A 26572-nucleotide genomic window follows, 5' to 3' on the forward strand; every position below is an offset into this window, starting at 1 on the left:
TGTTCCCTGAGAGAAAGCAGAAATTTGGCCAGCCACCCTGAAATGCAAAGAACTGCCCAGGTTATGTGAACAGGGTTCAGATGGGTTTGGGTTACGAGTCCAGCTGTGGTTTTCTTCCCCCAGGCCACGGCTTGCTTGCGCCCTGGGGCAAGGCTGCCAGCAACCAGCACAAGGGCAGTGCAGGCTGCCCTGCCCAGGGCTGAGATCTCCTTTGCACAGCTCAGGAGGCTCCTCTTTCACTGCACCAGATCTGCTCACCCTCCACCAAACCCAAATCCCATCGCTGGGAGCCCATTTTGGGCAACCTGCAGCCAAGCTGGTGCCCTCACTCCAGCAAGTGCATGGCTCTACCTGTCCCATCTGGCGTGCTGCGGACGAAGGTGGGCAGCATTTTCACTTTGGCACTCTCATGAGTCTTCTTCTTCAGCCCCGCTTCCATCTCCGCCCTCATCCTCTTCTTCACCTGCAGCAGCTGCTCATGGGTGAGCTTGAACTCGGCCAGCGTCTCGTCGATGAGCCGGGGCTGTTCCGACAGCCGGTATGCCACCGCCGTCACCATCGCTGCTCCCTTCCCACTGCCGCTCTCCGACAGCAGGAACCGCACCTCCGAGTCCGGCACCAACCGCCGAGTGGTTTTGTGCAAGCGCCGGGCGTACCTGCGGGGAGGGGAGGCTGCAAGCCCTCCATCCATGTTGCTTCCCCCATGGCCCCCAAAATCTATGCTGCTGACATAGACCGACCGCAAAGGGAGCAAGGAGCTTCAGCACGCCCAAACTAGCTACAGCCTCGCAAGTAGGAAAACTGTCAGGGAAACGAAGTTCTTCCCTAAGGCCTCTTTCCTCCTGAATTTCTAAGAAAAGTCAGCAAAAAGCAGGGAGGAACATCAGAGTCTCATCCCCTGAACCTGACCCTAGATGGGAGAAACCCCCTGGCTCCAATGCTGCTCAGATTCCCTCCCCTGGCGTCATCAAGCTGTCCTGAACTCACTGGTTTAGATGGTGTGGGGAAACAGTTCAGAAACAAAAATTGCCCGTGTATGTTATCTTAACTCACTCTAGACCTGCCCATCTGGAAAAGTGAGTCAAAATAGCATTCTTGGAAATTTTTTGGTTTGCCAAAATTTTATGTTTTTCTCTAACTAAGGAAAATATTTTTTTTCAACAAAATAATGAGAAACTGAAAATGAAACATTTGACATATTTCTCCTTTCAAAAGTTTCCTCATAAAGGACACTCGGCCCTCCCAGCCAGGTCCAATGCCAAGGTATGTTCTGTATGCTGTGCTTCTGCTCCCCTTCGGTACCCACAGCTAAAACCGACAGCCTAGATGGGAAACTGACTTGTTATCACCAGTTATTATTTACTAAATAAAAGCCTTTTGCCATGTGTGCATGAACCACTCCTGCACGCTGCATATTTCTTTATTCTGAACTTGGAATCCCTTACACAGGTGCTGCTCTCCCAGCGGCCACTGCCCAATATCCGCAGCATTAGGGCTTGGGCACTGGGGTTATTTTTTACACTAAGACTCACACCAAACCCTGTTACCAGGACCAGGTACACCCACAACAGAAGAGTTCAACTTCCTCTCTGATTTCTACATAAATCTAAATACCTGTTTGATTAAAAATGTAACTCTCAAGATGGGGAAAAAACAAGACAAAGCCAGCTTTTAGAAGGCCATGGAAACGTAAGCACCAGTTTTTTCCCCTGGTTTCCAAGTATATCATCATCAAAGACTGAAAAGAAAAAAAAAAAAAGGGTTCAGCACAGTCACTTTCCAAACAACTGAGTTTAAATTGAAAATGGAGATCGAGCTGCATTAATGCTGGTCTCCTCAAAGCTCAATCTATGGGCACAAAGTAATATTTTCTACAAAGAAACTCTCCTTCCAGGAGGTCTATTGAGATCCCTTAAGGTATGTACTCAAACCACTATAGTTTTCACTGATATTGCAGTATCCAGTTACTCAGGGTTTTGGTTCGGTTCTTTGTGGTTTTGTTGCTTTTTTTAAAACCTCACCCTACTCCTTCACTTAAAGACATCTCTCCTTTTCACTGAGCTGCCCGTCTCAGACCAAACCCCCACGCCCACGTTTCGGGTTCCTCATCTCACACCCAAACCGCATGCCTGGGTGATGTCTTGGAGTTACATGCTCGACCGTTTGCAAACCAGAGGCCGTGGCAGGTGAAGAGTGTTAACGGCAGGAGCGAGGGACTCACTGCGGATGCATCTTGTAGAGGGAGCCATCGACCCCCACGGTGGTCCGGAGGCGGCCGACCCCTTTGTTATCCCGCAGCTGGTTGAGGATGGCACCCAGTGTAGAGGCTACCAGGTTGGCCGAGCGGAAGGACACAATGGTGCAGACATGCTGGACGGCGATGCAGTCCTCATGGGATGGCTCCACCCCCAGGCGGGTTAAAATTTCTTTGGCTTTGTTCAAACCTTCTTTGCTCCTACAAAGAGAGAGCAGTAAAGGGTACTGCTTAGTGGGGGAGCTATAAAATGCAGGACTGAGGCACATCCAACCATGGGTGTCCCTGCCTGGGGTTTGAGAAAGGGGTTAGAAGAAAATTTCTTAGAGATCTGGACTGGGAAGCTCCATGAGGCTTGAAATAAAATGCTCTAAATATGCATTCATTCACAGATAGAAACAGCTTCCCATTAAAGCCTGGTACAAACAAACATGCCACCTATAAACCATGCAATTCCGGGTAATATAGCAGCCACCTTATTATATAGCAGGATTGCTCCCATATGTACTCAAGAGCCTGCCCTCCTTCAGGTTCGTTTCCCACAAGGCAAGAGGTACATCGTGTCACTGGAAACCTCTCCCAACGATAATCGTGTGCCAGTTTCTCTCCAACACAGACCATATTTTTGTTGTGCCAGATGATCAGACCAAATCTCATACTGAGCAAGCTTCCTGTACTCCAAAAGTGAATGCACGAAGCATGGGACCGGGATCAGCTCCGTCTTGGGGAGCCAGGGCATCCCCTAGGCGCGCATGTGCGGTAGCTTGGGCTACGGTTGGTCCGACAGTGCCAGACTCAAAGCAGAGCAGCAACGTCACGACAGCTCCTTCAGTGCACCCCCAAGAAAATAAGCAACTCCCAAGCACTTTTACAGACCTGGAGGAATTAAATGTGTTTTCATCACACTGATGCTTTAAAACATCAAACAGCTTCTCTCTGGAGCAGGAAGCACCAGCCCCACAATTCAGCACAGACCTGAGCACACACCTAATCCCACGCTCACTCGCTCGTACATCTCAATAAATTAAACCCAGTGTGAAAAACAAAACCCTAAGTGAATGTTGCCTAAGTGATTTCATCCTGATGGGTCTCTTTTCAGGCTTTTACAACGTTACTGAATTACTGCCTCTTGCCCTGCATTTTCCCTCATTAGCACCCAGCCCGAGAGCAAAGTTTCTGGCAAAACTTCACCACGTCCAGCTCGATCATTTCCCAGACAAAAACACAAGGAGTATATCATGTCATTACTAACTGCACTCCATACATCTTTTTAAGGACTTTTGCATCTTGCTAGCATCAGCTATAAATTTGAAGCTGCACAGGGATGTGCCCCTTAGTTATACCCAGAGTGCTCTTCAGGAAGTGAGGTTGGATTTCAGGGCAAATTCTGCTCTTAATAACTGAATTTCTCAATAACCGTATTTTTCTCATTGTTGTTCAACATTGCATTGGTCCATTACCCGGACCTCTGCGATTAAGACAAATGAACACACGCATTTAATGGGAAGCTATTCAGATAAGACCGTCTGCAGAGACAGGAGTAAAACGGGGCACAGAGCAACAGGCATTGCAGGAGCTACTGGTTGTTCCCTTGCCGTTGCACTCGCAATCAACAGTACCTTTATAAGTGTGCACCAAAATCAGCAGCATTTTGAAAAGAAAAGCCAGCCCAATGACTGCAGTACAAACTATCCCAGTGATGTGAATTTTAAAAAATGCAGGGGGAAGAGCCAGTAAGTACTGACCAAAGGGGTGATGACACCATAAGAAACCAACTGGCGCATAGCTCAGAGGTCACCACGTAGCACCCGGCACTGCCTACGAGACTGAATGCTCTGCCTTGTCACGCTTGTTTTCTTTCTGCCCAGCAATCCCGTGGATACGGCAAGGAGCAACACAAGTATTTGCTAAGAGGCACTAAGCCAATTCACTGCCATGTTTAGCTGCAGGGTAGCAACTTCTGAGTTTTTGCGAGCCGGGTGAGAGGTAGCACAGCGCATACCCTGTAGCTGCACGGACTGGTAGGCTTTCGTAGTTCCCCTCAACACAGAGAAAGGGAGAAATCTCGGAGAGGAGGGCACAGACTGTCTGCTGGGGGTCCCCACATACCAGCTCTGCACCTGCGCTGGAGGATGGCAGCCACCCCCAGTGCAACACACATCTCCCCACACAGCAAAAAGAGATGCTGGAACACTCAAAGTCACTGTGAAACTCACGGGGTGAAAAGAGATAGATACTCACTTTTCTATGGCAGAAACGTGCTTCGTCTCAAACTTCCCTTTGGTGAGAAGCTCAGGGGTGATTCTCCCCTCAAAGAGCAGCCCCTCCTTGGCCATCTTCACCAGGATGAGCCTTACCAGCTCCCCCATGTACAGCCCGCTGACCATCTTCTCAAACCTGCAGGAGAGGACAGCAGCCGTCACCCATCCATCCACAGGCAACACTGGGAGGCAGAGCCCAACTGTCCCACCGCACTGTCCAGCCCAGCCTGCAGTTTGCCTCACCACGGGCAAAATCGAGCTTGCTTGAACTGCTGAATTCATAACACAAGTGGAAAAGGGAGCACGGAGCAGAAAACAAAAGAAGCAAAGCTCACAAATAACTGCCTCACTCACAGCTGCTTCCCAGGATTAAGGGATCCACGGTCGATCTCTCGATCAAACTCGGTCCTGATGTCTTCTAGCGAGCCATCATCTCCAAAGGCCCCCCACTCCGTATTAATGCACATCCTGCCCTCATCCCCTTCCACCAGGTCGATGTGCCGCATCTCCTCCATGTAGCAGGCGTTGGTGCCAGTGCCTTTAGGGAAAGGACATCAGAAGGTGCTAACCAAGCAGGCCAGGTAAAGGGAGAAAAGCCACATGCATGCCGCAGCAGCAATGTGCATTACCGATGATCAAGCCAACTTCGCAACGCTGGTCATCAAAACCACAGGTCATCATAGTCCCGACGGTATCATTCACAACGGCCATGATATCTGCATCGTAGTCCTGATGGAGAAACAAAACGTTACTTGGACCATATGGCTTCTCTGGAAGACATTGCTTGTGTTTATCACTGGTTTGCTTGTATCAACTAATTTCACAAGGAACAGGAGACAAATAATTTGAATATCACAGCTCATCTTTTTCAGTACCACCTGTTCCATCTGCCCGTTCCCTGTCCCACATTCCCACGAAGACAATGAGAGCAGACTAATGCACCAGTCAAACCATAAAACAGCAATAATGTAATGTGAGAGAGCAAAAACCTGCTCTCACATAAGCACCCTTAGGCAGGAAAGAAAAGGGCTACACATCAGGGCAGGAGGAACTCTGCAGTTAAACATCATAGAGTAATTTGATGCAGTTGCTTGAGGAGTCAATCTAGAAAATATTCCCAAGTTACATATTTCTCATAGAATTTGTTTAAAATATCTAGGACACTTATTTCCACTGAAGATTTTTAATACAAAAATATAAGCAAATAATACAATTAAATAAGCTATCCAAATGGCATGCACTCTTTCAAAAAAAACTTCATCAGTGTGGTATTCTACCTGATACCAAGTCTGATGATAGTAACTGACTACAGTAATGTTGTTCAGTGACAGCAGAACTCAGGTTTGCTTAAGAGTCCACAACTGCCCAAATAAAGCAAATACTGCCCAGTTTCCGATGAATTTGGATGCTGAGTAATCAACATATCACCTGGCTGCAAGCATTACACAAACCCAAATTCATTCCATCTCATGCTCAGTGCCTTTTTATTTGTTTAAATCAGCAACCTGGTCACCTTCACCCTCTATAAAATCAGCAGTGAGAAACTGCAGGGAGCAACACAGCTCATTGAGCCTGAAATCCCCCTTCTTTACTCGGCTCCTCTCGTGTTCCCAAGCCAGGCAATTGCACAACTCAGCTTAGCCCAGACCATGAGATGCAGTTTCTCAGGAACGGGATGCGTCGGTATCACTGAAAAGTTGCAGCACTTACACACAGCACTTTCTCAGTTTTTGGAGAGTGATAAAATTGCTGAAGGTTGCCAGTGACAAACCACAACATAGTAACTCAGCTTTGTGCTACGAGGAAAATCATAGCTTTCACATAGCAACTCTAATGTCACTCCTTTTTTCCAGCAAATGGCAAAACTGCACGTCTTCATGCAAGAAACCAGAGCTGCAGCATCACTCAGCTCACATGCTCAAGTCAGTGACCTGAAGGGTGGGCCCTAACAAAGAAACACTAGTGTGCCGTGACACAGAGTCAAAAAAAGAATGAAACACAATTTACCCCACGTTTCTTGATGGCCTTGTTAAGCAGCCTCACAACATCTGCTCCCTCTACTCCGCTTGCTTTGAAGCGCTTTGTCCAGGTTATCAGAATACCCTGATAAAAGAAGAGAGCAATATTCAACAGGATGCCAACCATAAGACACAAATGGATTTTTTTTTTTTCTCCTTAAAACGAAGATTTTATACTTCAAATGCATCTTCAGGTCTCTTTTCTTATATGACCCAACAACCCAACCTGAGGCAACTGGCAGTCTTTAGATTCTCATTACAGTAAGCTGAAAGATGGGAAATCGTTTTTCCCTCCCTCGCTAGAAAATGGTGTGTTTGCATTTTGTATTTTCAGCCCACTCTTCTCCCTGTTACTCCTCGACAGTTTTTCTTGGAAAACCATTTAATCCCTTTGGGCCATGGAAATCGATTGTTTTCAGAAAAAGCTGACTGCACAGGACTGACTAAACAGAAGGGATGTGATGTTTGTATGCCCAGGACTCGGCTGCAGCGGGGATCAGACTGCTGCACTTTTGCTGCCTGGAGTCCCAGCCGACAGGGATTGTTTCACTGTGGGATCATGTTTATGAATTGAGGCAAATGGAAATACTGGAAATGTAGCAATGCATGTCCCTGACTTACAGCATGGGTCAAAAAAGGAAATCCTGGTATTGAATTCCTTGTCTGCAAACTGTCATAAAAAGCCTGCAAATCCCCCAAGGTAATAACTACATCTGCTTTTTTGCTATTTAGATAATGCCTAGCTGATTCAGAGCATTCAGTATATAAGTAAATAATAATAAAAGAAAGAAAAGAGCATTGACAGTAGTCAACAGGAAAGATGACTCAAATCAGCTCAGCTTTTTGTACTCACCACAGTATTCACATCTATCACAACAGGAGTCCAAGAAGCTAAAAACCAGAAATGCTGAAGCCTATAGGCACAAGCAGCCATTGCCCAAGTGTACGTTTGCCCGTATCTCAGCTTAAAAAACAATCACGTGTCTTGTGCATGTTTATCCTCCCAACTGGGATAGCTACAGGGGACAGAGGGGCCAGGGCAGGTCTTTCCAGACCAGGAGGTATTCTCCTACCACTAAACCACAAACTCAGTTTGCATAAGTTTTGCCACTGTGCTGCCCTCATTAGCATCATTTAGAAACCCAGCAAAGCCCCATTCTGCTGCGCATGGAAACCGCGGGCAAAGCTCACTCTGCAGGCACAGTTTTCATGAGCAAAAGGGCCCCTTGTTCCATGTAACTTTTATCATTCAGGAAACTGGTCAAACCACACTGGCAAAGAGCAGCTCCTCTCAGCGTGATCAGCCACTGGGCTGGAAGGATTTTTTTGTTTCACCAGCAAGGCAGCAGGGAGGAGCCCTTGGAGTGCAGCAGGGTTGAGCAGGACCTAACCATGCGATGCCACCTTACCACCCTTGGAGAAACCAGGGACCACTCTGCCTCCTTCTGCTCACCAAGCACAAGAAAACAGCACTCAAGCAAGCATAGTCTCACAGAAGCACCAATCCAGGAACAGATCTGGCCCACAGAATCCAGAAAAACATTTTTTTCAAACACCAAAAATATCATAAAAACTCTCAGAAAGAGAGGGTTGGGGGGTTTTTTGGTTTGGTTTTTTTTTTTGTGGGGTTTTTTTTTGGTTTTGTTTTTTTGTTGTTTTTTTTTTTTTCTTTATTAAGAGACACCCTCCCTTGTCTCTTACTATCCTCCTCCACTCTGCCACTGCTTATCTCCAAGTCTCTACAGGTGTCCCCAAGCCACAGAATCATAGAATCATTATGGTTGGAAGAGACCTCAGAGATCATCAAGTCCAACCGTATACCCGATGCCACCATGCCCGCTAAACCCACTAAACCATGTCTCGAAGCGCCACATCTAAACGTTTTTTGAACACCTCCAGGGATGGTGACTCCACCACCTCTCTGGGGAGCCCATTCCAATGCCTAATGACTCTTACAGTGAAGAAATGCCACATGCTACCTGCCTGCCACTGCCCCACACAAGCATGATTTCATCCCAGCTTGGCTCAAGCAAACCAGCCCACAAACAAGCACCTTTCATCACGCAGCCACACAAATTGTCTCAAGGGCAACTCAACATCACCACCACATCCCCAGCACGACACTGCTGTGAGCAGTAGCCTGAGCCTTACCATGCACCATGGTCAGACTGGAGAGCCGCACCAAAATCAATTGATTTCTTCTGAACCAATGCAGGAAAAGGCAGCTCTCTGTTCTTAACTGCATTCAGACCCTGAGTTAGTAAGTACCCTTGGTTTCAGCTCTCAGCATCGCTCAAGAAGTATGAATTGTAATAAAAATCGTGCCTCACCTGGCCCTCCTCAGCACCAACATCTGGGGAGCTGTTGTACCAGGCTAACCTAGAGACCTCCAAGCTAGAAAAGCAGGTCATGCTTTAACAGAGCAACCTCTTAAGCTTTTTGTGTAGATTTAACTTTCCTGCATTAATTTGCTACACCGTTGCCACAGCAATGCTGTACCAGGAGGCTGCTGAGTCATTTGTGATATAATGAGCAAAAGGAGGAAAATACCGTAGCACCCTTTTTATGGGAATCTCATCAGTCACTCCATACAATGCTGGTTATTTCCATTCCTTTTTAAAGCACGTAGCTTCCAGGTGGTCTGCCCGATTGCCCTCGGTGCTGAGCACCCAGCCGGTAGCATGGCTAAGCACTGCTGCTCGGGAGAGAGATCCTGATCCGGATCGGTGTGTGCACTTGTGAAGCTCAGCAAAATCTGAGCAAAGGCTGTTGGGCTGGGTCCTTCCCAGTTACGTCCCATGGAGAGGTGAAAGGCTGCACAGGAGGCAGGAAAAACTGCTGTTGTGTTTAGATGGCAAACCATAATGACGAGATGCTCACGAAGAGGCAGTACAAAACATCAGATGCCTCTTCGTCATCTGTTAACCAGCTCTTTCAGACAGAAATACAAACATAAACATGAAGTCTCACAGTGAAATATAACACTCATTTATCCCGAAGATGAGACCTGTCTGGGATATTGCTTTCATAGGAGTGTTTTAATAACACGGTAGCTCTTCTGCTTATTAAGAAAATTGCGAAATCTTCTTACCTCGTCTAGCTTGGATTGTCTACATGGGAAAGAAAACGTAAACCCCACTGGTAATTTCTTGTCTTTGATTTGTTGTTTCTCCATAAAGTCTCCCAGGCATTCAGCGACATGATCAAAAAGCTATAAGAAAAGTATAAAACCACCACAATTAGAGATACAGTTTCAGGGACAACATACTTCAAACTGTATATGAAAACTGTACTGGGTGAAGGGAAAGGGGAAAATATCTGCTCCAAATTTTTAAAGATATATAAATGACATAGCCATGAAAATACTCTCAGGCAGTGTATATTAACACCTTAATAATTAATAAATTATGAAATACATTGTCCTTTTACGCACCTGCATGACATCTTTTACACCCATATAAAAACGTTTTTCCTGAAACAAGGGGCACGTGGCTCTCGAGCCTGTTGTAACCCTTCCACTTAACATTTGACATGAACAAAATTGTTCTTTTAACCTTTCAATAACAGGAAGGAGCATCTCAAAAGAACATCTGGGATCCAGAACCACAGGAGGTTGAGCACATTTACAGTGATGCAGAGAAGACAACATCTGCTTCACTCAAGCATTGCTGAGACCAGAGAATCCAGCGTTTTGCGGGAGCCACCCAAACAGACATCATCTCTCAAATCTATTCCTAAAGCACACAACCACCAAACAAAAAGGAAACCCAGGGGATTCACCTAAATATTTTACACGCTTTGAGAAACAACCCAAAATGGGAACATTTTCTGTGTTTTTTTAAAATGCTAAACTATGCAGGCAGCCTGCACCAGGCTCGCAGGTACCAATTCCCATCGAGACCCCTCGATGGCACCCTGTGACAATGGCATTATGTGTCCCTGCCAGCCAGGTCAGGCGCCAGGCATGCCAGAGAGCGTGTGGGCACGAAGGCGAGGGATGTCTCTCATACCGAGCTACTTGGAAAGCCCCTCAGGTAGATCACAACACTCAAAGCTGAAATCAAGTCCTAGCAATTGAAGCAACAAAAATACACATTTGTATCTACCAGTATCAAAAATTCAGACATGCCTTGAACTGACCTGTACCACAAACGGATGTCAAACTATTAACAAGTCACTGCCTGCCCCAGAAAAAACTCCCTGAAACAACAAAACAAAACAAAAAAAAACCCAAAAAAACAAACAAAAACACCAAAAAAAAAAAAAAAACAAAAATAAAACAAAAAAACCCACAAAAACCACACACACCAAACCCAACCCTGTTTGCAGCATTGGTGGGACGAGGCCAGGTAAACTGCCCAGAAGACTGGGGACAATTGGGAGGGAGTACAAAAAGATACCTGTCGGTTGCAATTAGCCCGCACAGCTTTATTAAAAACAATTTGCAATCTCTTGCAGAGATGGTAAGCACTACAGACAGGCTGCAGCAATTACACAAAAATAAAGAGGAATATTTTGCTGTTCAAAACAGGTCAAGAAACAGTGTGTGCAATGTTACAATTTATGAGAGCATCTTAAACCCATTCCTAAAATGAGGTCAGATTTGATTAAGCAGAAGTACAGTAGTTTCCCAGGGAAAATGTTGCCATTCATCGTCCTGGGCAAATCAAGGACATTTCACTGAGCGCACGCAGTGAAACGGCATGGGAAAGCAACGTACGCTGCCACACTTCGGTAAGACTATTTTCGGCTGTCCAGATGAGAGAGAGAGAGAGGGAAAGGAGTTATGAAAAGAAGAACTATAGTTAAGTAATAAAATACGACAACTTCTCCAGGAGGAACACAGAAATAACAGGAGCGTACGTTTTCATTATGCTTTCCATCTGAAAGTATGTTGCTAAAAACTCAAATCCACTAAACTTCCAGCTGCTCGTAGGCTTACAAACGATAACCAGAGGCCAACCTCAACCCCCTGAGGAATTCAGAGAGTAGGAAGCAGAAGCACTGACTGTGGACATTGCTACAAAAATCCCTCTCATGCAATGAATCACAACTACATAGAGAAAAGATGGGACCTGCTTTCTAAGTCCGACTCCAAAAGATCCCTGGGCATTCCCAACTCACTCCGGAAAGTTGGTGCACCTGCTGGCGTTTGCCCGTGCAGTCCCGGCACGACCTGCCGAAGCTCGTCTCCGTGAGTTAGCAGGCACGCTTGCCGCAAGCAACGCACCGTGAGTCATTAGGGCTCCGGGCTGGCAGCGGGGCGCGCGAGCCTAACCTGTGCCGCAGCCTGCGCGGGCAAATGCGGTTAACCATTACCCACATTCTTGACGTGACAGTAGCAGTGTCTAGTCAGTAATGTAGAGTCTGGCTGTGCTACTGTTTTTAATAAAGCACGGAGTGAACGCACTGCTCAAAAGGAGAAAAGAAAGAGAAAGGCATTTATTAATTTTGCTACCATTGACAGTCATAAGATTTTTCCTAAGGAGAGTCGAGGGAGCATCTGTACGTGCCCATGCCCGTATTAGCATCCAACCTTACAAATGCCAAATAACTCTGACAGGACAGTAGAGGCAACATGACAAAATTCCTGTTGATTTCATTAAAGTAAGGCAGGCGAATTGAGGAAAAATCAAAATTCCCATCCACCCACAGAGGTGCTGCAGGGAACAGTATGAGCCCAATATGTTATCAAATATGAAAGACCGAACACCACAGCCAAGAGGAAAGGACCAGTCAGATTGTACACCTTTGTAGACCTGAAGCGATACAACCATGAGATGCTGAGCAATATGGTATCAGGCTTCATTATTTCCTCTGGCCATGAAGTTGCCTGCTCAGGTTGGGCTCCAGGAAGTCTCCAAAAGGATGCATCTGGCTGGCAGCCAGCAGACTTTGGCAAGCAACTGAAGATCTGAGCTCAGACCTAAGGCCCTGAATGGGGAAGATGTAAGGAGCAAGGAAACCACAGCTTCAGATCAGGAGAACAGCCACAAATCCGTAACCTACCTCTCGTGGTGGCAGAACACAAAAAGCAACACCAAAATCAAGGCTCAGGTACACTCCCATTCACTGAGTTGACATGGAAGACAGGCTTCTTACAAATTTTAGGCCTGCTATTACACTGCTTAAGTCAATGAGAGTTTTGCCCTTGACTTTGACAGGGAACTGTCTCCGACTGGCAAAGCTGTCAGCCTGTGCCTGGCAGATGGGCAAAAATAGAAGTTTGAATGCAGCGAAGTAGAAAATATCAAAATGAACTGTGCTAGTGAGGCATGAAGCCATAAATCACAATCCCTTCAATAAGCTGATTATGTATTAGGCTTTAAGAGTATAACTCACTGAAGTTAATGGCAGAGCTTGCTGAAAAACATATTAGTAGCCTACCCCACGCGGGCAGTTCAGTTCAAGTATTCCACTAATCTGGCTCAGAGATTTCAGAGAACCTGAACTGCAAGCATCAGCCATAAGCACGAAATCATCACCTGCCTGTGCGCCTCCCGGACATCCGCCACGCTCCCCTGTGAAGTCTCACAGCAAGCATTTTAGTCGTGGTTGGATATCATCATGGGACAACTTCAAACCTGGATGCAATTCTGACAATTCTTCCTGTTCTCCTCTTCTTTTCCTGCTACTTAAATATTGGGAGCGACTGTCCCCCCAGGGTCAGTGGAAGCCTTGTTCGCCTCTCTTTCAGTTTAAAAGCCATAACAAAGCCTATCAGTCTGAGCTCCACTCTGCTGGTTCCCAACAGTCACACGGCCTTCGGATATTTAAAAATTAAAACATACATATGACAAAGCAGTGGGAAGAATTCAGACATGATGTCTCCTTTCCTGCCTCCACTCTGCTGGTTCCCAACAGCCACATGGCCTTCAGATATTTAAAAATTAAAACATACACATGACAAAGTCATGGAAAGAATTCAGACATGATGTCTCCTTTCCTGGCTTCTCCTTACCACCCTTATTGTATCTCCATCAAGTCTCACCTTAAGTCAGCCTGCCTTGCCTCCCCAGGACAGACACTTGCCCCCTGGGTGTGTGGGCAGCCTGCTGCTTGTTGGTCTCCAGCAACCGACACCCCTCGATGGACAAGCGACCCCACACTCCAAACCTGCCTCCGGGCAGCCCACCCAACATCCCTGCCTCCACCAGCAACAAGCAGCTCAGCTCAGCTCTGCTCTGCTCCCCTCCAAAACCGTTCTGTGGGAAAGCCGCTGCGTGACCTTTTGGCCAGATAACAAAGCAATAATGTTAGGAAAAGTCTTTACAAGAAAGGTGTTTTATTGCTGTGGTTCAGATATCACAGCAGTGCTTGTATCAGTGTTACTTACAAGCCATGATTACACCTTACGCTCCCTATTGCATAAGAATGCAGCGGCAGTTATTAGATACATACATCAAGGGTATTAAGGTGACTACAGAAAATATATGAAGGGTAGAAATGCTGTTTGGATATTTTTGTCTTTTTTTTTTTTTCCTCTTTGTTTGTTCTTCTGAAACAAGCTCTAAGTTTCCTGTGGGTCTCATACTCGTAAATAGCACCTCATTCCGCTAAAAAGTGTAAAAAACTTGCTGTTTCCAACAATGAAAATTACCTGGTCTGTCTTACACTGACACAGACAGATCTGTCAGTAAAATATTTATTGTAATCCACTTCCTAATCACAAAAAGAAAATAAATTCCTCCAAAGAACCCAATTTGAAATCCAAGTAAATGGATCCAAACATCTTCTTTTCTTGGAACATGGGAGACAAAAAAAACAAACAAAAAAAACCCAACCAACACCCTATCATTTATTCAGCAAAAATTAAGTTGAAGTTGTGCCAAAACATTCTAAAAGCTTCCTGTCATTTTTCTAACGTACTTGTACATTTCACGAATGCTGAGTTGTTCAGACTGCCAGGACAGATATGTGGCTGTCATGGGTATTTCTGTCCCTCATTTAACATTACAATCGCACGGTTGGTCATGCTCGTTGCTTACAAAGACTAAGTTGCTTTCCTGCTCTCCATTCCTACCTGTGGAAAGTAACTTTACTATAAAGGTCAGAATTTTTATTTCTAGGCCATTTTTTCCCTAACTCAGCCAAAAGTCTCCCACACAACGACAGCAGGTTTGCAGCACCCATGCATGCTCTATTACACTAACCACTGCATACTTATTTCAGTATCAACAAAGAGCTGTCGTCAAGTCTGTACATGCTGCAGGCACAACTGTTAAGATGCTAAGGTCATTCTTGTGGTGTTTTTCTAAAAAGGCAGTGTGAAAGCAGCTGATCTTTAGAGAGACATCCTAAGAAAGAAGTGCTTACCCGTGTTCCACTGCCGTGCATGATATCTTCAGGTGTATTATAAATTTCACTTTCCATTTGTACCGTCTGCTTTTTTTCATGCGATACCTTCACCCGCAGAATTCGGAAATAAGAACCGCCAAGATCCAGTGCAATGAAATCTCCTTTCTCTATGTGGAAAAGAAGACACAAATGATTAAAAATTGATGCACCAAAAATTTGGGAAATATCAAGCTCTGTATAACATATAGGCAAATGTCCAGTGCCTAGGGCAAGGAAGTTCTAGCTGCAGCGTGTCCATGTGAAACATCAACCTGATTCCCTACAATTTAACATGAAGGTGGTGCGATGGCAACGCCAACCATCATTGACACACAGGCAACTGCAATGAGGGTTTATCCAAAAAGAATGGACTACCAGTGGACAGTCTGTATCCAGATCTCATGATGAAGCCGGCAGAGCAAAGATCTCAGGAGAAAGCCAAAAAGATCTTGAAAACAGAGACACTAAAATGATGGGATGCCAGGCCACTGATGAGCAGTCTTTTGCTGAAAATGAACCTGTGTCATTTTGGCAAATCACTGTGAATGGTGGCTGGATTGTGGGCTACTCTAAAATCAAGAAATTACACACAGATGTAGTTAAAGCAGGAACCACTTATTTCGTGCCTGGAAGCTCATATTCACTGCAAACTGCAGTCAGATAACAGAAGTCTGAGAAACGACTATCTGAGAAATCACGGGGTGGCCCTGCACTGCTGCACTTATTCAGAAGTTGTGATTGCTTGCACAGAGCTCCCAAATACCTCCCCAGGAGCCAGGGAATGAGATAGGATACCTCCATCTCCCTCTGAAATCCAAATCCCTCTCCACCACAGAGGTCTGAAGCCAAATCTACTATCCGCCCCCCCACCTCCACAGAGGGTGTAATTCAGGCAAGAGAGACATGTGGTCTGACTATCTGAGGGATGACGCTTTCAGCACCCCCAGGAGAGCAAGGCAAATACATTTGACTGAACTGCTTGTGCTATCTCGCCTTATCAAAGTGGGAGCAAACACAGACAGCGATCGTTAAAGACTGCGAAAAGATAATATTTAGGGAAGCAGTGTGCACAACTTATCACACAGGAGTGCGTGTCCAGGCTGCAGTTAATCACCAAGGCTCTTTGCAAGCATTCATGTCTGTGTACAGCATCCCTGGGCTCACAGAGGCTGCTCGGAGGGCGATGAAGCAGAGGCACATGGTGCTTTCTCATCCTGGGTTCCTCATCAATTTGTACTTTTCTGCGGTGTCAGAAGCATCCCACGCCATGGCAGGACGAGCTGCCTCCCTCACAACCTGCACCGCTGATGCATATTGCCAGTGCCATCCCGCAGCGTTCTTTGGCCTCTTTTTATTCTGCCTTCCAACTTTAAACTACAACTTTGGGGAGGCCATTCCCAACACGACCATCTTCCCATTTCTACCTAAACTCCATGTGGAAAGACCTCTAGCAGTTGGGAAGACCGGTACCTTTTGACATGTTACCTCAAACTTTGACTTAGCTCTCAGGGCCTTCTGGTCCCACCACACTGTCACCAAAGTATCCGGTATGCAATTTATCCAGGGGTTTCCAGACCCAGACTTGCCTCTGAGATTACTCTGCCCAATCTCAGATCAAAACTCCTAAAGTCTGGCTTAGTGAGCTGCTCCTCCTCATCGCCTCATGCACCTCCAGGAGCCCCATCCTGCTCAGCAAAGCCAATGAGCTGGACGAGGCATCCCTCAGGGCAGGACCTCTAGCAGGAACAGCCTAAGAGAGGCAAAGACACTGCAAAAGCCTTTATGGTTTTCCAAGGTTGCAGTGTAATACAGAAACAAAACACTGTCCCGCGAGAAACCACAAAGAGCATTAAGCTCCATACAGAAAAACATAGCAAAACGACATGGGAGCCCACAACTCCTAATAAACCTCTTAATTTTATCACATTGCAATGTAACTTTTCCTTCTTGCTGCTCAAGACTTTGCCAAAATACAGATCTTGTAGCACTTCCCTACCTGTTTCTGGACAGCATGGCTTTAAACCTGCTTTGCTCCAGTAGGAATGTCATTTAAAATGTGAACATATCCAAACTGTCGATGCAGTTCCCTTTATCGGGTTCAGCATCACAAATTCAGTAACTCATAACCCCCTTCACCGCAACAGGAGTGGAAGTCAAACATTTACCCTAAGTGTCTCATTAAGCCAAATACCCAAATAAGCTTTATCATATGAGTATCATTTGTTGCATGTAAGCCATTACCTCCAATAAATAATGGAAAAATCAACACTGGACCAGATGGCCGTTTTTCAAGCCTAAACGCACCGTAGTGCATACCTCAAATACTGCACCTAAGAAATATCTTCCCTGGCAGTAAATTAACAGATTAGTGTGTTCGATCTCCAGCACCATCAAGCTCATCGCAAGGTAAAATTTATTAAGAATTATCCTTTTCAGTTAAAAAAAGAACTCTGAACTAGTGTAAAGCTTTCTGTATGCAAAGTAGCAGTTTTCTTTCAGTATACTTCAGGAATTAAACCCAAGTAGCAGCATTTAATCTATGCTTTATAGCACCGAGGTGCAATCAAACCTGCTGTAAATTAATTTAGGAAGATCCTTTGAAAGCATTTTGAATTAGCTTGCGATACCGTTCTGGGCACTCTGGACAAAAAACCTTGTGGCTTCCGTAAATTAAGCAACTCTGAATGAAGCAAAGAACCCTGCTAACACCAACGCCTCCAGAGTCTCCAAAATTATTACTCAAAAGCTCCCTGTTAATAAAGTACACAAGCTCAGATCTGAAACTAAACAACAGTATTTTTCTGAATAGTCAGCTCTCATAATAATAATCAGACTGAGAGGAAAGAGCTTACAAGGCAGTAATTAGAGACAGGCCAGAGAAAAGGGCAGGCTTACAGCCTCTGGCTTTCATGGAGGGACAGCTGAAGGCAGAAATTGCTGTCAGCCGGGAGCCGAACCCACACTTTGGGCACAGCAACACGGACACATCGGTGACGGCCACCCAGAACCTTTCGGAAGAAGAGGGAAGGGGGCTCCGCGTCTGTCCTGGCTGCATCTGTGCGACGGCCGAGGCAGATGTGGCAGGCACATGCAGCTGAGTCAGGGAAAGAAATGCCATGACACCCACCCACAGCAAATATTGCTCATACCTGGGACCAGAACATGCCCTTTCTGGGAAATAATGGAATGGTTCTGCCTGCATTTCTAAAAGCTATCCAAAGAGACACTCGCAACCTGCATATACAGGTTACTATCGTGTTATACAGAAATCGTCTGGGGCAAAGCACTGCCTTGCTCTAATCCATGCTGCAAAGACACTGCCCATAGCATGCCTGTCCCAGAGAGGCCAGCGGGAGCCAAATGGGCACAGGATCAAGAACTGAGCACCCTGTACACAACGCATGAGGTTGCTTTTTTAAGTAGGTGTGTAATACATGATCTGAAATGAATGCCTTGACATACAGACATGCTTATGCTCAACCAGGGCTACCCGCTGCTCTAGCTCATGCTCGGTCCCAGCAGCATTCATCAATCTCTCGCACCTCTCCTGGCCCGGCACAGATTTCCCCTGTACCATACGGCCTCTCAGAGTCTCCCTAGTTTGTACCATGGAACAACGTGCAAAATTATTTGACTCCCTGCAAGCAGCTCAGATTTGCTAACCTGCAGTGCCTGACAGAACAGGGTACTGGGAACAGGTCTGTACTCAACTGAACTCAAACACGCATGAACGAAAAAAACAGGGATTTCAAAGTTGGTAAAAATGCTGGATTCCACACAAAAGCCCTCATGTCACCTCACCTGCAAACCCTTAGAGCAATCCCTGCCCGTGACCCAGCTGTGTACACCAGCTTCTGGCTTTCTCAACAGGCTGCGAATTTCAACACAACATTTCGACATAACAGCCCGCAGCGCTAAATTAAGGGAAGCGCAGGATTCAAGTTTGTTCTCCCTTTGGGTTTTTTGGTTTTGTTTTTTTTTTTTTACAGAGAATTACATTTTAACTAAAAAGTTTAAGGTGGCACAACAGCAAAGCAGAACTAACAAGGTTTCCCCCCTGCCACAAAGCACCGGGCTTCATGTTCTTCCACCCAATAAATTCTTGATTTTAACTCAGAAAAAGCCTCAAACCAGGTAACCGTGTTATGCAGTTCTTGCGACTGTACAATTTCTGCACACAGGGACATAATTTGTGGTAGACATCAAACTACAGTTAACCAACTCGTGCTGCACGAGAAGGAAATCCAGTGTTACCACTAAACAACAAACACTATTATATACTGTTTATAAATATATTTATATTCTATATATAGTACTTTATTTTTTACAAACAATAAAGTTATAGGGGCAATCTTGGTCTCAAATACCAACAAAACATCTTTTTGGCTTCTGATAGCTCTTTGTGCCACTTTCATCAGGTAGAGTGAGCACAGAAAAACCGAGTCCTATGTCTGGATGGGAAAAGCTCAGTATACCAGAGCAGCAGCTCTGGAGCCACACACTGCAGCTTCCTCAAGTTCTGCAAGTTTTCCCCTAAGACAGTCTGCAAGAGGTAGCTACAAAAAGCAAAACGAATGCCAGGAAACTCAAATTCAGCATGTAAGCGTTCGCACTTCCACTGGAGAAAAAATAAGGAGGATAAGAGATGTTGAGTCAAAGAGCAAATGACTAAAAGCCACTGTATTTGTTAAGACCCTAGATCAGATGAGTGTGAATTGCATAAATCAAAAATCTTCCTATGTGAAGTACTGATTATTAGCAGACAAATCTCAGCGTAAATGTATTGACTGTTAGCGGACGGATTGCTAGGAAGGGCTCTTCCACCAGCATCAAAATGGGTTTGACAGAAGAATCACAAAATCCTCCAGCATCTGTGGGAACAGACCTGCACACAGAGGGGAGGCTGTCTTCGAAACGTTGTCTAGGCTTGCCAGAAAGCAAATTGCTCTTGCTCTTGGTAGCACATTGGTGTATTTCTAACAGGCTTCCCACAAAGCACACCATGTTTAATACGGAAAACAAATGCTCAGCTCCTTACCTGAACCATCAGGAATGGACCTCACAAATGTAGGAAGCATCTTCACTGCAGCCGTTGGGTTAAAATCTCTGGAGAGGCCGTTCTTCATCTCTCTCCTGAAGCGAGCCATAATGTCTATCAGCGTTTCATCAGAGAGCCGCATGGCGTAAAGGTATTTATCAATCTGGGGAAAGAGACAAACACCATCATGGAGTGAAAGACTGCCCTGAGGTGCCCAAGCGGGTCTATATGCCCCTCTTTAATTACAAGAATAGTGTATAGCCCCAGCTTGGCCCTAGGGCTCTGGCTAAGCCACAGAGCCACACACTTTGTGCCTTGTCTTTTGACTTAGTCAAGGAAAATGTGCAAGTGCTAGGACCTACGTGAACTGAAGCCCACCCCATCCTACTGCCTTCATCTGTGGGATCTGTGACTGTCCCACATCACTCTGCCTCCTCTTTTCCACACGAAACCGTTCGCCCACAGCCTCGCACCACTTTTCAGCTCTCCTGACTGTCCATGAGCTGAACGGCTGAAGCTAAAAATCCCTCTTTTGGCACCTTGTGCCAGTTGGGGTGACGTGGGTGTTGCTGCAGTCCACAGAGGTGCTTTGTATTTAAAGCTTTTCATTGCGAAGGACTTGCCACAGCGGTTTCAGGGCTACGTCCCAGGCTGAGAAATTATTTCTGCGTAGTGCACCATTTTCCCTACCCTACTCCAAAGCTATCACAGCCAGAGGGTGAGGAGAGGCAGAAATTGCTGTGGGCAGGTAGCATCTTCCTCCTCAAGACAAAACATCAAATTAAAATTTGTTGACTTCTCCCTTGTGGCTTCCCCAAGACAGGAACTTTCTTTACCTCCCTGGAGAAAGGAGGTGCTTCCAGTTTTCCAATATTGCTTTCCAGAACATTACACCCATCTTCAGCATCAGGAAGAGTGAGAGACACTTTGATGCCTCAAAAATACAACTTGGCCTTGGGGGGTTCTTGCTAAACGCACATGTCCCACCCCTTTTACCTCAACTGCCAGTCTATTCTTGCCTTGTTTCATTATCTGCCTTGGAAATTTGGTTCTGTCAACAGCTCAGATCGAAGCCACACCTTTGGGATCACTTTTGCTTGCAGCTTAGCAGGACCAAGAAAATAAAACCCTGCCCAAGTTTTCTGTCCTCAGCAAAACTGGAAAAGCCACTTCATTTCAAACCCCAGGCCATCTCTGTGCCAAGGCTGCCTGTCTCTCCTTTGCTGCAGCTCTGGAAGCCTTGAGAGCAACTCATCTCATCTCATCTCTCAGCTGGCATTATGTCTTACAGGACCAATGCCACAATAAAACACCCCGTGTGAAATGTCTGCATGCGAGTGCTCCATATACCGGGGACTTTGAGACAGGAAGCGATGAATAATGCCATTTGCAAAGGAAATACAGACAATCAAAAAGTGATTAAACCCTAAACTGACCGTAAAACCAGCTCCAATTTAATTGCTCCTGCAGAAGGTACTTCTGCCGCACGTACTCGACGTCTGCACCAAAGACAGTTTATCTCCCCGAGCCAGACACCCTCCCATCGTGACCAAGCATTTGCACAGAGAAGGAAGGCACGGACGGCACTGCCGGGCACAGCCCGGGTCTGATCCTGAACCATGGGGCTGGGGGTCAGGCAAGCCTGAACCACGGGGGCCAGAGCCAGGGGCTGCAGAAGCTCTGAAGTGTTCAGTGCCATCGCTTGCAGAGGAAGAGCGAAACAGTCATCAAATAAGATGCTAAGGGGAAGGTACAGTGCAACAATGCAAAATGATATCACACATTTGCTCCACGAACGGCGAGGTGATGGTGCAGGCGTATAGTGAAATGGCAGAAGAGCTGAGCCCAGGTTCTCTGCAACAAAGGCCCCAGGGCAGCATCCCCACATCCCGGCTGTGTCCTGCGCCATCCCGATGGGCTGACAGCCCCCTCACAGTGACAACCACAGCCAGCCACTCGTGTCATTTCACTCCAAGGACAAAAACCTGGATGGGATTCACCCTCTCTGCAGCTTCAAATGCTGTGGGGATGGATGCAGAGGCTGGTGCCAGGCTGAGCAGGAAGGTCTCTCCCCTGCAGCAAACCCTGCTATAGTGGTTTTTTTTTTAGCAGAGAGTGTCAAGCCATGATGGCAGAGCATGAGGTTATTCCCTTTTAAAGGAGGAGGGAAACAAAACCCTCTTATTAAGGCTGAGCTTTCAGCACCCCACACTGCTGCCCAGAGAACTGATTCCCCAAATCTCCTAGGGAGAGCTACACTAACACATCATTCACACAGTCAAACTTCACTGTGCAATTAAAATATCCCTCTACAAAGCCCCACTGCTGCATCCTCCTCCCAAAAAGAGGGCTGAAGGGTGCCCCCCCACCGAAAGCCCTGTTGTGAACACAGGTTTTGGCATTTGCACGGTCAGGGCCAGATAAATCCGTTCTCCCCACCTCTGCCCCTACGCTGCCCTCAGCAGCGAGGGAAAACGGGAGGGAGGGCTCTTTTTCCTCCTATGAAAACCCAACGAGCGCCGTCAGCGCCCTTACATAATTGGGCTGGACCCTCTTGCGTGCAGGGAGCATCGCCTCTCGTTGCATCGCGGTGCATCGCGTTGCGTCGCATCGAGGCCATCTTCACCGCTGAGACTCACGGGGTGGGGAGGCGGGGGAGATGGGGACTAAACCTCGGTTTGAAGCTAAATCATTCCTGTGTGTTACAGTTTAAAAAAAAAAAGAAAGAAAGAAAAAAAAGAAAGTAGCAGGTTTTTTTCGCCTAGGCAGGAGAAGAGTTAGCCATTCCGGCAGTGCAGCTGCAAGGGAAAAAGCACTGCTTTCTTGCACTGGCAGCAAAGGAGGGACTGCAGCCCTCCGAGGGAAAACCCTCAGCAAATACTCATAAATAAAAGGGGGGAGGGGATGGGGTAGGTGGAGGTTGGATGACGGGATGGAGGTTTAATAACTCCCTGCTCTGCCTGCAATAAAAGCCGATCAGAAAGCAAATCTCAGCCTTATCTGAAGGGAAGCAGTGGAGGGGCCGGCAGGGACAGAGACAGGAGCCGCCGGCAGCACCCAGCCAGACCCACAGCCTCACTGAGGCTCCCGTGGCTGTGGCCCCGTGGGAGGTGGGTGCCAGCCCTTCCCAGGGGATGGCGGAGAGCAGGAGCAATTTCAGGCAGGCAGTTGTGTGGGCAAGGAGCAGAAAACACTCCTCTATTTAGCTGCCACCTCAGAGCCACTCCCTCAGGAAGGGCATCTTCCCAGAGTGCCACTATGGGAGTCCTCCAAGAGCTCCATCACTTTTTTTTTTTTCCTCCTTTTTCTTTAAAAAAAACCCAAACAGCCAGAGAGAATCTGTGAGCAATTTTTTTTTTAAAAGGATTTCATAATCTGAACCATACGCATGTAATTTTTCTTGGTCATGTAGGAAAGATGCTTTTTGTACTTGGGGGAAAGAAGTTTCTGAAAATCCAGCCATCACAGCAGCCTCCACAGGAAGTTGTGAATAATTATAAGTGCATAACGAAACAGGCAGCACTAAGGGCCCTTCCTTAAATGCCTCATTCCCCAGTGACAACAGTCAATGGTATCCAAGAAGAGAGCACTCCCACAACCATCTCAGAAATCCTTAGCACCCATTTTATTGACACGACCTTTGCACGAAAACCCTTCACCATGCAAACATTTTTCTGCAGAGCTTATCATCCTCCATACTCCTTTCAGCATCACAAAGATTCATCAGGAGCCAAGGCATGTTAAAACAAGTAGTTTAAGACATCCTGAAACTGTTTGTACTAACTTACAATTTATCAGATTGGTTCCTAAAAAGCCTTTATACTGGCAGGTCACCACTACAGGGCTTTTTTTCATGTCAGTTGCTACATTTTACGCGCCATTCCATCACCTTCTTTTCAAGGTTAAGCAACATTTAAATGTCGCTCTCGGATTGCGAGCGAGCTTTCCTCCTTCTCTCGTCAGGTAATCCGACAAAAAGGTATTGTTCCCCTGACAGACAGAAACCAGGCAACAACTAGAGGCTCCCTGTGCTGGGGCCAGCTACTGCAGGTACAAACCTGTTGGAAACAAGGTACTCAAAGGCAGTTTTACAAAAGCTCTCCTGCGCACAGGCCGGTGGCACAGATGCCAGGGTTGCTCCGTGACACCCGTATCCCTGAGGATGGGAGTCAGCCTTTTAGAGAAATCGAGGCCTCAGTTGGGGTTGTGCAAAATCCTCTGTCACAGCCAGGTTGTTGAGCTCCTGCTGCTGCCCCAGAGGATCACAAACACTCAGGGAACAGATGTTTTCAAAAACATCTGGATAATTTATCCTGCTTGGAGTAAAACCACAAGTGTGTTTATAAGGTACAGGGCATCATATATTGCCAGCTTGCTTCTGCACAGTAGGGTCACGTGCAAGGGCCTGTACATGTGGTTTTATCCGAAAATGCCCCCTCGCAGGGGCTGCCGGGCCACAGGGCTGCCAGAAAAAAAACCCCACCCCTTTGCCACCCCACACCCCCCCTGCCTATTCCTCCTGCTTGCCACGACTCATCTTAAAAAATGTTCCAGAAACTGCAAATTTGAAAAAAATTACTCTCAAACGCAAGGGGGTGTATAAAATCCAGCAAAACCCATACAGAAGCACTAGTTCTGGGACCCAGGGTATCCCCGGGGCCTGAAGCCACCCAGCCCCATCTCTGCCCGTCGGCGGGGTTCCCACCACAGAAAGGCGGCACTGACCATTAGCGCCATGCAGGGATGGGAATCCCAAAAAAAGAAGGAAAAGGGGTCACAAGGGAAGAAGGATGTCCAGCCTTCATGCCATGGAAACCCAGTAACAAATCCATTCCCAAATTCACCTCATCGATACTTTTAACCCTTTCACACCCCTCCTGTGACCCACAGCAGCATCCTCAAGGTGACCTGCCATCTGTGCCGCCAAATGCCGAGCCGATCGCTGCCACGGACCAGCGAGGCAGAGGAGCAGCCACCGCGGCCAGTAGCCCTGTGGGGCAGAGTGGCAAGTGGGGGCAACGCCTTGGTCGGCAGCCCCCGGCCGCAAGCACGTACCAGCAGAAAGTGCTGCTCCTCCGGAAGCAGCGAGGAGAGGGAGGGACCTGCAACGAAGCCATGCAGGCACGTATTCCTATGAGCGGCACGCCGAGATGGAGCACAAACCTCACAAGCAGCACGCTGAAATGGAGCCAAAACCCCTTTGTCCCACGGGGAACCAGGGAGCGGAGCCCACCGGCTCCCAGCGGCTGTGGGGCAGCAGAGCAGTGGGGCAGAGCCTCTGACTGCTGCAGAAACCCTCCCTACAGGGCAGTCAAAAGTGAGGAGGCTCAATATCTGTTCCAAAAGGATATAAACAGGAAAAGTTGTCTTACATCCTCCAAAACCAGTAGCCTGCTTTTTTTTTTTAATGGGATTTTATTATTTTTTTTAATTTTCTTTTTCAGACAAAACCAGATTGATCCATAAGAACACGTTACAGCTCCCTGGCCAAAAGATTTCCCATGCTGTCAGACAATAGCAGCCTCATGGTGCCAAACCAGCCTGCAATAAATAACCCCCGGGAACACCACAGTTTCCCCTGTGCCTGCGTGCTCCCACCGTGCCTTCCTCACAGAGCCCTTCTGCTGCTGCTCCTCAGCCAGCGCACACTCTTGTGCTTATCTTGGGTTTCTAAATATAACAGGCACAGCGAGACAGAGAAGGCCTTACCCAGGCACGCACGCCTGGCGCCAGGACTTACAAATCCTCCGGGAAAAGGAAAATAAAGGGCCTCGGGAAAAGGGAGAGCCACGTACGTGGAGGCCAGAAGGTGCAGAAAGCTGCAGGCTGTGCGAAGCCTTCAGCTCCTCGCGAGAACCTCTGGGCGGAAAAGCAAAAGACCTAAACCATGGAAGGAGATGTGGAAAATATGAGGTGCTGTCTCGGGTTTTATCCAACAGAGAAGTGGGCATCGGTGAGCGTGTCTTGAGCAGGGCAGGATGGGTCACCCACACACAGAAGATGAGGTCTCCCCAGGCACAGCCAGAAGCCCAAAGGGAGGTGGTGCTTTCCTCCCGCCAGGACAAGCCCCGAGACCACTGCAAATCAGGTCTGCTAACACTGATGCTTCCCCAAAATATTGTAGGGATGCCTTCAGCAGGTGCTCAGCCATGTGCCTAGGTGGCTCATGCAGCACTGCCGGAGGAGGGGGCAGAGAGGAAGCCTCTGCTTCCTGACATCAGCCCAGCTTGGTGATATTTGCAATTATTTTCTTAATTTGTATCCCTACATCCCTAGCCTCAGGCTCTTTGCTCCCTACAGCTCTGCAATACGCTCAGCTGGGACCTAACTGCCATGTTTTTATTTATCCCATCCTCTGCACCCATTTCCTTGTGGCAGTGCTAAATCACAGGGCCGTATCGACCACACAGCTGCAGTCCCCTAACGCTAAAGGAAAAGAAGCCCATAGAAATGCTGCTTCTTTTTAAGCACAGCTGACAACCGCTTCCTGTAAATTCAAAGCCTGCAGTGACACATAATTCAAAAACTACCTGCTCTTCGCCTTCATCACCCCCACGCTGGAGTGACAGATGCCCACAGGCACCCTGGGGAGGAAGGGGAAGTCCCCTCTCCGGGGATGCTGGTGCCTACACTAAAAGCCTGACAGGCCATCACCACCACCCCC

At 47.0% G+C, this 26572-nt stretch overlaps 1 protein-coding gene across 1 annotated transcript in view; it reads right to left on the reverse strand.

The window, feature by feature from the left end:
- HK1 (hexokinase 1) overlaps positions 1 to 23371 on the reverse strand; it is a 34730-nt gene extending 11359 nt beyond the window's left edge. Inside the window, exons 1-10 of the mRNA XM_009709836.1 lie at positions 23330 to 23371; positions 19909 to 20071; positions 14850 to 14998; positions 9625 to 9744; positions 6523 to 6618; positions 5145 to 5244; positions 4870 to 5053; positions 4496 to 4651; positions 2222 to 2455; positions 352 to 656 (exon numbers count right to left, since the gene is read on the reverse strand). Coding sequence (XP_009708138.1) covers positions 352 to 656; positions 2222 to 2455; positions 4496 to 4651; positions 4870 to 5053; positions 5145 to 5244; positions 6523 to 6618; positions 9625 to 9744; positions 14850 to 14998; positions 19909 to 20071; positions 23330 to 23371 — 1549 coding nt within the window. The remainder of the gene's footprint in view (positions 1 to 351; positions 657 to 2221; positions 2456 to 4495; positions 4652 to 4869; positions 5054 to 5144; positions 5245 to 6522; positions 6619 to 9624; positions 9745 to 14849; positions 14999 to 19908; positions 20072 to 23329) is intronic.
- Positions 23372 to 26572: the final 3201 nt, after the last annotated feature.

Source organism: Cariama cristata, unplaced genomic scaffold (genome assembly GCF_000690535.1).
Source record: "Cariama cristata isolate BGI_N322 unplaced genomic scaffold, ASM69053v1 scaffold12261, whole genome shotgun sequence".
Classification (NCBI taxonomy): domain Eukaryota; kingdom Metazoa; phylum Chordata; class Aves; order Cariamiformes; family Cariamidae; genus Cariama; species Cariama cristata.